We start from the raw sequence: 12562 nt of genomic DNA on the forward strand, positions 1-12562 counted from the left end.
CAGACTCAACAAATTGCAAGTGCTGCAATGCCTTGATGAGTTTATGCAGATTCCAAATTGCTCAGTGTGTGAATTTGCAACACCACAAAAACCTCCCAGCTCAATCCTAATGGGTTTGCCATAGTTTTGATATGATGCTGGATTTCATATACCATAAAGTCTTTGCTGATGCATCTGCTCTACCCTCTCCCACACCCATCAGCTCTCCCCAAAGCATGCGACTGTTTTCCCTGAGCTTTGGTTTTGGTCAGTTCAAATCTGCCATGCTTACTTAACCTGAATGATGCTTTTTGCTTTCTCCTAGATATGAAGAACTAGACTAACTTTCTCTTCAAAATAAGACAGGCAGAATCTGAAGCAAAAATTGAATACTATTTATTTCAGATACAGTCTCATTAGGTACCTAGTTTATAAAGAGGCCTGCTTCTTTCCTTCACCATCACTTTCTCATGAGAAGAAACAATAAACGTGGTTTAAAGTGGAAAAAGGGGGAGGGGGAAGAAAGAAGGTGGAAAACTATGGGTTATTATACAGTAGGTCTTGTGAGTGTTGTTAGAAATAAAATATTAATGTTAGGAAAACATGTTGACATTGTCCTCTAGATGGTGTCTATAGTGGAATGTCATGTCATTGATATTTTGGTTTATTTGATCTATTTAGACATGCAGAAAAATCTCTTTTTGGATTTCAATATTTCTTAGCACAAATTAGGCAAATACAGATGCAAATACATTTTCGAGAAAGTGGCATTCAGTAATGTTTGATGAATTTTAAATAATTATGAAAGGAGAGGAGTCGCAAAAGTGCAACACTGTTGGCAGTTTAAAAGTGCACTGCTACCCAAAGACCAACACACTGACTGAATGTGGCTTGCTAAATGTACTCGATTTCATTTTAATTTGCAAAGCATCCTAGTTTTCTTTGTGGTGCTTTGCTTTCAAGTCAAAGCTGGGGGTGCAGATGCCTGGTGAGACTGATTCAGCTACATGCAATTCACAGTTCCTTACATGCTCTGTCAGAAAGGAGGGAAATGAATTGCAATGTAATACTTCTATATCAGCTATTAATTGTTGTTGTTTGCAGAACATTTTAAACTTAGATTACTGCTGTTTCTAAAGGTTTCTCCCTGATATAGTCCACAGGCCCATGTAGGACTAGTCACGCAGGAGATGATTCAGTTATGTGCTGTGTGAAACAGGGTTCTTATTAAAAGTAGCTGCTAGTATGGTGCTCTTAGGAAAGGACAGGAACATGGAGTCACAGAGGGTAGATGACTGGTGTTCTCTGATGTTGATGTCAAAACTACCATTGGTTTTAGAAATAAATTACAAGAACATTCTTAAAGTTGAAAAACAAAAAATTTTATTTCATACACCAGATCCAAGGTACCTTTTTTATTATATGTACACCATAAAAATTATCACCAGTGTGGTACATCTTACTCCTATTGAAGGCCGGTTGGTTAATATCAAATCATATAATAATGATCATAAATGAAAAGCATTGTTGAAAGGCAATTTTTAAATTCTAAAATGAAATGCAAAGTTCTTAAAATGTAACATTTTTAAGAGTGAAATTAAAAAAAAAGGAAAGAAGAAACAATTTTACACAAATTGGAAGGAAAAAATAATTTAATAATAAATAATAAATTTCTGGTAAAAATGGAAATTCTGGTCACCTCTAGGCAAGATAATTTCTGGTAAAATGAAGAACACTTTGGTCTCTGTTTGCCTAACCTTTGAGATTTTTCAGTACTAACATGGGAATAATTTATATTCCGGTCCACACTGCTGCAAGAGGGGACTCAGATTATTTAGGTGTCCATAAGTTATATCCTTGTGAGTTTGAGCATAAGGCTTTAGGAATAGAGTAGAATAGATTTTTTTAAATGAAAAAGACACAGTGTGCATGATATAAGCCCGAGACGGAAAACAACCTAAAGGACAAGTTAGGGATTGCATCTGAATCTGAACTTAGTGCACTTTTTAGAGTGAAGGCAGGGGCTAAGAAATAGTGAACATCAGAGTCAAGGTGGAAGTGCTCCCAGTGCTTTGCAGAAATGTAAAGAATTTGGATTTGATGGGGAACTGGACAATAGGATAACAACAAAGGTGAGGATAAACTGAGTATCTTAGTAAAACCCCAAGCATTTCCTGTCACTTCTGTCATTTGTGGAAGAATCTGTTTGGCTTCCTTGATGGAGAATTTGAAAGTTGGCATTGGAGGATGGTTGGATTTAACATTCTGACTGCCAGGAGACTATAGCTTTCTCCTTCCTTGCCCAGGGAGGGTTCAGCATCTCTGCCTCTGTAGACAAGGGAAGGTCATACTGAATTATCGTCCCATCATTTATATCTGTGGGTTATGAAAGAACAGGTTTGGATCCCTGTACCTCTACTACTACTATTAGCAGTGTGGTAGTGTCTGGTGGCATTGAGATTAGAGACTCACAGAAAGAATGAGCCAGCTACCTGTCAAATAGAGATTACTGTACGAAGAGAAGATAGGGAGAGAGAAGAAACGAAAGCCTAACCTTAACATGACGGGTGAGTTTTGATGATTACCCCTGAAGAAGGAACAGATATTCAAGCTCCCTTTTGGGCAGCTCTTCCATGGCTCAGAGATCTTCTGATGTATCTGTCACATTTTGAACTCATGCCCTGAGACCTGGGAAGCTGGGTAAGCTGGCCTGCCTTGGAAAAAAGAGGAAAAGCCCAGAGCAACACCACTGGAAAGTGCTGCTTCATCAGATCGATAGATTCAAAGATGACTAGGTTGTGTAGTTGTATGCAGTTTAAACATTTGTGCAGGGAGTCTACCCGTGCAGAGTATTATTGACAGCTACAGATCAATGCTAATTTTTGATCATTTTCAACCTACAAAGACCTCTTGACCCTCTTGCCACCTTAGGGGCACTTCAAGTAGTCAAAAGCAATCACAGTAGGCAGTGTAAAATCATCAGAACCTTGAAGGCTGCACAGCCTTGCCCATGCCCAGGAGGAAGGCCAAGAGGTAGGGAGGAAGGCAGGCAGGCACCTTGCATTATGGATGCTGCTGGCTTTGAATGGCATGAAAGACTACGCTAATTTGTTTCCAGACTTTAAGTGACTTCTGTGCTCATGAATTAAAAAATAAACAAACAAAAAATGCAATCGGAAGCAAATCTGGACCGATACATTATTCATGATTCGTGTTCTCTTGTTTTGAAAAATGTGTTAAAACAAGATTTTTACTTTAAATAACTTTTATCCTAATTTACAGTTTGAAGAGTGGAATTAGATGAGGAGTGTATTTGTTGCTGTTAACAGCTTGTGCTGCCACTGGAAGCATTTTACACAGGAAAAACAAAGGTGTGGTCCTCCCTGGAGTAGTGGTGGTGCTGCCAGGGCTGCACAAGGGAAGGGGACTGGCAGTTTCTGTAGAGTTTACATAGAAAGGGTGGGCCTTAAATTTAAGTGTTTGCTGGATTATTCCTAATTTAATGACTGAATAGGTGGGAATGCTTTGCAGTGGGAGACAGAGAAAGGAGGGCATGGGCTTGCTGTCCATTGGATTTCATGGTCAGTCAGTCTATGAACATCTTAATGTTCACATTAAAGTTTTATTTTGTTGGTTTGCTTTTAGTGCTGAATGAGATCCAGACTGTTAGCAGTGTGTAAACATGGGATATATGAGTTCATGGCTTTGTAGACAAAGACTGCTAGAATATTCCAGGCAATGATTTTGATTCTGCTCCTGTTTAAGGCTGTGGTGTTGTCCGCTGAGGATAAAGTTGCAGTGCTATCCTATGCAAGGTAGATTTTGCTATTCTGAATTGACCATTCCAGCAGGACAGTATTTCTAGGCTGAAAGGGATGCGGGAGGTCATGAAGTAATGCTTAAAATGAAGCGCTGAGTCTGCCATCCATCCTCTTTTCAGCATCAGCCTTTGAGCTGAGCAAATTCACAAATGGCAATGGCAGCAATGCAGGAGGAGAAAGCATGGCTGTCTGTTCTGGGAGTACATCCCTTGAGCTTACTTCAAAACCAAACGAAAGAAAAAATACATGTAAACCTTTTGCTCTTCAAGAAGTATCTGTACGAGCCAGGGATAAAAGTCATCCCTGGAAGGAATGGGTTAGCAGTCTCCAGAGAACATGATGAACGACAGGCAAGGAAATCCCTCCATCCTTGTTTCATTTCAAATTGTGGTGAGGGTCGTAAATAATTAAATCTTGGGGTTTAGTGGGAAAATAGTAGAGGGTGATGGAAACTATGCCCGTTTTCTGTTTAAGAAAAGAAATCAAGTGCTTTGTAACCTTGCTGTCACAAAAGCCCACCCTGATGATGCAGCTGATTAGAAAGCAGAGCCATTGCTTTTTGTATGATGTATGTTAGAATGCATTTATACCTTCGGAGAGCCTCTGTGTGGCAGTTCAGGGGCAGTAATTTAATGTTGTGTGCTCCCTTCCTCCCATCCCTACCCCCAAATCATGGATGTAAATTTTAGGCTTTTAAAAGTTCTGTTTTGAAAACCTAATAGATAACTGTCCTCATAAAAACTATTAATACAGACTACATCCAATTGTAAAGCTAATTTTAATCATGTTTTGTGCCAACATAATTTCTGATGCCAGATTTTTATGCTAAGCATGAACTTCAATTTGAGCTCTGTTCTTTAACCCGCAGTTCATAATTTTACATTCGGCTGTATAGGTTTTTTTGGCTATGGCAGTTTGAACGCTTCCACTTTCAAGGATCTAAGCCATAAATGTTTATTAAAAGAATCTATAATGAAATCAGTTTTGTTATTTTTTTAATGGCTGCCTTGAGTATGTTGGATGACTGAACGCACGTTGTTAATCATTAAGTACTCGTGTTACAAAAAGTGTTTGATAGTATTGCCATCTAGGGGCTGAACTAAATTCTCCATACTGAAATAAACTGTAATTGAACAGGTGCTGCTATTGACAATATACATATGTTTTTGCTTTATAGCCCACATGCTTTCCATGTTTCTTATGACAAAAGATATCTCTAAATGTCCCAGAGCAGCCAGAGCTTTTTCGTATATAATCTGTTCGAGGTGATTGCTATTTGCATTTGAGCTTATGCTTTTTTGGCAGCGATGACTGGGAATTCCTAACAAAGAATTATACTTTTTTGCATTATTAATCTTGCTAGTGTTTGCCCTGTTTAACAGAAAAAGGAATCATTTATCAGAAAAGTATGTTTGTAATCTGTACTTGTGGCATCTTCAGATTTAATATTCATAATGGTCATTCAAATGCTGTGCTATATTTATCTAAAAGACTAACTCATTGTTGTGAGGAAATAACTATTTAAATATTTATGCTCTAACTTTTAATATTTAAAAAAATAAATTAATATTTCTTTAAAATTTGTTTCTGAGTCTGATAGCTTAACAAATGTTTAAATATTAAACAATTGGAAGCGTTAGCATTTAACAACTTAATATGACTTACTGAAACAGGAAAATTGACTGGAGCTGTTGCTGCAGGAACCTGAATTCCTGCACTCCCTTTTTTGAGATCCATATAATTAATGCAAAAGCATAACTAAAACTGAGATTAAATATAGCTGTGATCAGCTGAACTCCTTTCTTCCTCCCTCCTCCGATGAGACAAATCTGAACAGTCTCCTGCTGAAACGTGTTACTCCTGTTCTTTGCTGGACATGGTGTCTTTCATGGCAGTAATAATAGTAAATAACAGTACAGTTGCATCGCCTTCCTGCCTAGATTGGAATTTGATATGAGGCTTGTTTTACCTCATATCCGACTGGTTTCAGGTATGTGTCAGATGCTATTTGGAGTTACCTGGATAAAGGCATGAGCTGCGTTTGAAGTGACCCCTTCTGGCCATGGCTGATGCCCGTCTATCTGCATCTGCCTGCAAGCCCTTGTGCTGGGCTGTGGTCTGGCATAGTGGAGGGGCTCTGACAGAGCTTGGTGGGATTCATGGATAGCCGTGCTCCTCCTAGCCAGTCTCTGCCCTGGCACTCAGGAGGGTCTCACCCACTTGCTTGAGTCCTCATCAGTAGCATGGCTGCTTCCTCCAACCTGGAGAAACAGGGAGGGTTCTTTTTGTAAGGCAGTGTGTTGCCCCACAATTGTCTTACCTCGTGACTATCTCATCTGACATCTTTACAAGGCAGGAACATGGCAACCAGTTTATTCCCTCCCTCTCCCCCTCTTGCTTTTGAGGGGTTTGTTTTCAGTAAGGAAATGAAACTGTGCTCTTGGAAACACTGTTGTCTATCCAGATTACAATGCTCTCAGTAGCTAGAACAGGACAGCATGCCTATCAAATGTCATGCCTACACACAAGATGTGTAAGGATTCTGTAGAGGCAGGCATCACTCATATATCACAGGTTTATACATTGAATACTTCAGAGTACCGGGCACTCCCATCCTCACTAAGCAAAGCTCGGACACATGCTGAATGAGCTGTAAGTTGTTTGCTAGCTGAAATTTGGACTATGCAGGACTCCCCAGGAGTCAGCTCCAAAGGCTCTACCATGATGATAGGTAATTTTTAAAAGCCTAAGAGTTCCTTTTTGAGGTTCAGTTAGGAAAACCCACCAAAAAAAAATCCCAGTAACCAGATGGGGTATTCTGCAAGGCGGTCAGAAGCAACCCAGAGCTGAGACCTCATTTTCCAAGTGACATAAACCACAGATGCTGATGACTTTTTTAACTAACTCAAACATCTGTATTCTTGCTTCAGGGAACAAAGCATCAGGCTCATTTATTTGGATTGAAACCTTTCACAACATATCATGTTCACGTCGTAGCTGTAAACAATGCCGGGCAGGTTTCAAGCCCCTGGACATCTGTACGCACATTGGAAGCTTCACCCAGTGGCCTGAGCAACTTCACTGTGGAAAAGAAAGAAAACGGCAGGGCTCTGTTGCTCAAATGGTCAGAGCCCTCCCAACCCAATGGTGTGATTAAGGTAAGCTTCATCTTGACGCTTCACTTGGTCATAAAAGAGAAGGGAAATGCTGAATATCAAATTAAAACATTTTGTGCTGAAAAGGACTCAATCCAAAGCATTATACTTTAAAATAAGACAGAAGTCCTGTGTAAGCACAGGGTCCTCTGTGAGTGCTCTCTGCTTGTGGTTATATTAAAATGAGTATGAGCGTTCATGTGCTACCCTGTGACTGTGAACCAAATTGTCCATTTAACGTATAGAAAGCTACACACAAGAGCACCAGACATGCACTGAAATGTGTTTCTAGGAAACCTGGGTTTGACAGAATGTTCTGAAATTTGGGACTTTTTTTAGCTCAGTGATTTCAACTGAATGTAAACCTTTACCTGCAAGATTTGCAACTAGAGAGGTTTATTTGAGGGTTTTTCTCTAGAGTTAGCGTCCAGGAAGCTTTGTGCTGGCCCATGAGAGCCTTGCAATGAAACTTGATAACAAACAAATATAATGAAAACTGTCACTAAGTGATTTATTACTGCATCCAAAATGAAAAATCATGAAAATTGGATCAAAACATTCCTTTTGTATCAGTGATCTGGCTGTGTGCTGATTGTCACTAGGAAGGAAGTAAGTTTCTGAATCACTGGTTAATAGTTCTGTACCCTATTGCAAAGGTTAAGGTGTCTCATCTACTGGTTATTGACAAAAAAATGTTGATTTATATATTTTTTACCTTGTATCCTACTTTCTGTCCTTTATACCCTCCCTGCCTTTTATTTTTTTTTACCTTTTTCTTTCTTTCTTTATTCACCAGACCTACAACATTTTCAGCGATGACAACCTGGAGTACAGTGGTTTATCTCGCCAGTTCCTCTTCAGGCGCCTTGAGCCATACACTCTCTATACCCTCGTGCTGGAGGCTTGCAATGCAGCAGGCTGCACCCGTTCTCCACCCCAGCCCATCCAAACAGATGAAGCACCTCCAGTGTCTCAGATGGCACCTGTAATCCAGGCGGTGAATGCTACCAACATTGAGCTGAGCTGGTTGCAGCCAATTAATCCAAATGGGAAAATAATTCGCTATGAAGTTATTCACAGATGCACAAAAGAAAATGCTGCAGGGTACAGAGCAACAACAGAAGAGGATAAAATTGTTTTCACAGAATATAACACTGAAAGTAGTACATTCGTATATAATGATAAAGGTTTACAGACATGGACAAGGTATGAATATAAAATACGCGCCTGGAATGCAGCAGGCTACACTGACAGCTCCTGGACAGTGGCAAAGACTAGTCAAACTGCCCCAAAAGGTCTCGCTGCCCCCAGGTTATCCTTGGCATCAGTTAACCCCCATAAAGTGCTCATCTCATGGGCCTCCCCGGCAGAGCCCAATGGTATTCTTCAGTCATACAGGCTGCTGAAAAATGATGTTCTTTATCCTTTCAGCTTTGATGCTGCTACTTTCAACTACACGGATGAAGACTTACTGCCCTATTCAATGTACAGTTATGCGATAGTCGCCTGTACGATGGGAGGCTGCTCTACCAGTGAACCAGCTACAATACAGACACCAGAAGCAGCTCCTGCCTTAGTGGAGCCACCATCTCTGCAGGCTGTCAGTGCCACTCAGATAAATGCATCTTGGGCACCTCCCCAAATACAAAATGGAGACATCACCAAGTACATATTGAAATTAAACAGCGAGGAGTATTATCCTGGCAGAAGTTTGCACATGTTGGTTTCTAATCTACAGCCTTACACGCAGTATGATTTTGCATTGGTTGCCTGTACTGCAGGGGGCTGCACATCCAGTGTGTCCCAGTCAATGATGACAATGGAGGCTCCACCACTAAATATGGAAGCTCCCAGGCTGCTTGTCATGGGCTCAGAGTCAATTGAAATCACATGGAAACTTCCGGCTAACCCCAATGGTAAAATCACAAGCTATGACCTAAGGAGGGATGGTGTACTTGTTTACTCAGGCCTGGAAACTCGCTATCTTGATTTCACCCTACTGCCAGGCATGGAGTACAGCTACACTGTCACTGCAAATAACAGTCGAGGGAGTGTGGCCAGCCCATCAGCTCAGATAAAAACCAACCCCTCTGCTCCATCTGGGATGTTGCCTCCTAGGTTGCAGGCATGGTCCTCAAAGGAGATTTTGGTGGCCTGGGATCCTCCCATCAAAGTAAATGGTGACATTAGAAATTACACCATCTCAATCCACAAGCCTGCTGAAACAGGCAAGAAAACTGTTGACTTTGATGCATCTGATGCTTTCTTTCTGAGACGGTCGTACGTAGTGGCAGAGCTGCAACCATACAGTAGGTAAGTCTGGAAGACCTCGTTTGTTGAATAAATGCTGCAGGGTGGTTCAGTGGACTGGCAGGCAGCTCAACCATCTTGTTTAAACAGATAGTCAGGACAATGGGGTTTTGTTTCCTAAAAAGCACATGATAAAACCAGGATTTTTCTTTTAATTTATTGTAACACCAACTATATATCATCATGATGAAGTGCATAGGGTTGACTTAGATTGTAATTAATACAAGGAGTAATTCAGCACTCTGCTGCAGACTCCAAAACTTGCAATCTTGTGTATCTTGCAAGATGTCTGCATTCAAGAGTAAATAGGGCTTTAGCTGACAAACTTCAGGGTGGGGAGACCAAAGGCCTGTTGCTAGCCCATTCACAGTGTAGCTGAGCTGAGATTAATGGAGTGACACCGGGACTTTCACTCCCTTGAGCTGAAAACAAGCAACTTGTGTTTAAGTGACAGCTAAACTTTAAAAGAGGGTACTGGACTCTGCTACAGGAGGAGCACACTGTATACTGAAGTATATCTTTCTATCTTCCCTACTAATTCTTGACTATTTACCTGACCTTTCCTTATATATTTGTGCAGGCATAATTTGTGTGTGTTACATGGTTGATAAGTCTGTCTACTATTTACATATAACTAATCTAAATCCAAAGAGAGAATAATAAAGATCTATAGCTCTCAAACGATACCCAAATAATCTCCTCCAATGAATCACCATTTTGATTAATATAAAAATCAAAATTGTTTTGATCATGACTCCTGCAGATGGTAACTCTGCTCTGAAAAAAACCAAGCAAACAAATGAAAAACAGAAGACAGTGTTCTTGGTTTTTGCTAACCAAGGCACAGCCTATAATCCGTGTATTCATACAACTTGTTTTCCTATTAAAATGCCAAAGATCAAGAGAAATTAAGAAATCCTCCAGATCTCACGCACGTCCTACATTTGTATTTGCAGTGGTTTAATCACATCATTCCTGGTTTATGTTCCCAAAGGTATGAAGTACAGCTCCAAGCTTGCACAGAGCTGGGTTGTGCCTCCAGTGAGTGGACATCGGTGCAGACGCTGGAGGCACCCCCGGCGGTGCAGCCTGCCCCTCTCATTGAAGTACAGACCACAGCCGAGGGCTTCCAGACCACTTCGTCCATCCTGTGGACTGGCCCACAGCAGCCAAATGGGAAGATTTTGTACTATGAACTGTACAGAAGGCGGACGACTCAAGCCCCCATAAATTTAGACCTCGCACTTGTTTACAATGGTTCTTCAAACTCCTTCAAAGATGACAAGTTGCTGCCTTACACGGAATATGAATATCAGGTGGGAATTGAAGCCATTTAGCAGCTCTGATTATGATTTCAGTACACTTTGGGAACCTTACTTTACACTTAAAATGAACATACACATCTCATTTCTAATGTTAATAGTATTGTGAAACCTGAATGATTATTTTTAATGTCTTTTAAACAGTTGAGAAGCTGAAAATCATTTTGTGCAAGCAATACATTCATTCAGCATTCATTTTCCTTTAGCTTAACAGAAGTGCCTGGGTTTCTTGTATGTTAAATGTTTGTGTACTTTCCAGAGCTTTATGTGAGTAGTATGAAATTCTGGTTCTCCAAAGGCAGCTTCATTTCATTAGTTTTTCTTTTTCCATCCTCCCCCAGTCTATTATGAATTCATTTTTACTTTATGATCTTAAAGTAGTTTACATCAAGAGAGATTGCGGTTGTTTTCTCTTTCAATTGGATGTTAGGATCACAAGCAGCGTTTGTGGGTGGTTCAGAAGTGAATCTGCTGTTGATGGTTGGTGTTATCTCTCATGCACATAGGTATTTTTACTGTTGTATTTCTTATGAGGCTAATATAAGCCAAGGAGATCAGTTCTGCCATTCTTTTACCTGCAATTGCTTCTTATGTCAAAGTCACATGTTTTATCACCATTTTTATGTCATACAGTACTATATACAAATATTGAGATTTCAAGTTCTTTCTCCCAGCTTTCCTATAAAGCCTGTGTAGGGCCCATCTGTTGGCCACAACAGTGTGAAGTCTGCTCTCCATTTACTGTAGTTTCCTTACAGCAGAACTATCGTTAGACCAGATCTTGCTATTTTGGACAGGATCTGTGAAGAATGTGAATACAAGTGCAGACAGCACTGAGGAGATAGCAAGCATTGTAGCAGACCTGAGCTCTTCTTATTAGTTAGGAATCTTTCTTAGATAAAGAAAAACTTCCCAAGTTGGAAGTTGTGGGCTGTGAGATTGTATTGGCTGGGAGATATTCTCAGTTGCACCAACTTTCAATTATCTCAGTCAGAAGCTGGTTTTTTGGAAGCTAATACCACAGAGACTTTCTGGAGCTAAAGTTTTTAACTAGATTTTGACTAGATTCATGTGGTTTATCATGCTGTATTCAAGACTTTGTTTTTTATCTTGGTTCTACTCCATAACTGGGCTGAATTGTTGAAGGGGACCCTAAATAATCTTGGGGTTTTTTTGGTTTGGTTTTGTTTTGTGGTTTTGTTTTGTTTTTACTGGTGGCCATTTATTTCACCACGAGAGGTTTTTGCATGCATATGTTTGTCTTTTTCTTATGTCACTTGCAGCAGCCCTCTGGGATCTATTGTGAGCCACTCCATTGTTGACAATTTATATCTTGCCTGTGAGACAAGTTATTCGTAAGTATAGGGCTTGGCTTTTGCTATTATGCTGATGAAACCTAGATTTATATTTCACTTAAACTGGATATTGATTCTGCTGTCTCTGCATTTGAGGCTTGTTTGCTGGACATAAAACTTTAAATGCAACTGAATTTCCTCCAGCAGAATGCAGATAAAATCAAAGTGCTGTGATGGGACTCTCTTCAGCATTTTTGGAGATACTGAGATTTAGTTCAATGAACCCTGATCTCTGGATCTGAAGTCAGGATTTGGGAGTTTAGGTGTTTTGAGGGTTTTTTTCTGGAAACTTCAGCTGAATATTTAGGGCTTGTAAGATAAGATGCAAAAGCTGCACTTTCAGAAGTAATGAAGTGACTTTAGAAGCTCATGCTGGTCAAAGGGACTATGCCCCCTAAATACTCGGGTCAGTATTGTTCAAGGAAGCACTTTTATTTTTTTAAGAGCCAGACCTGATAAGTATATTAGCAGCTGCTAGGTTTCAGTGGGTTTTTAAGGTGCCTACTGTCCCGTACTCAGAAATAATTACTTAGAGCTTTATCTATTCATAGATTTAGATATTTGCATTTTCTAGAGCATCTGGCCTTTTGGGTATTTGCTGGAATGCTGCCTGAGATCCT

General features: G+C 40.2%; 1 protein-coding gene across 1 annotated transcript in view; it reads left to right on the forward strand.

Moving 5' to 3' along the window:
* USH2A (usherin) overlaps window positions 1-12562 on the forward strand; it is a 367116-nt gene that overhangs the window by 333688 nt on the left and 20866 nt on the right. Inside the window, exons 61-63 of the mRNA XM_030499989.1 lie at window positions 6731-6958; window positions 7752-9268; window positions 10260-10581. Coding sequence (XP_030355849.1) covers window positions 6731-6958; window positions 7752-9268; window positions 10260-10581 — 2067 coding nt within the window. The remainder of the gene's footprint in view (window positions 1-6730; window positions 6959-7751; window positions 9269-10259; window positions 10582-12562) is intronic.

This window comes from Strigops habroptila, chromosome 10 (assembly GCF_004027225.2).
Source record: "Strigops habroptila isolate Jane chromosome 10, bStrHab1.2.pri, whole genome shotgun sequence".
Classification (NCBI taxonomy): Eukaryota; Metazoa; Chordata; class Aves; order Psittaciformes; family Psittacidae; genus Strigops; species Strigops habroptila.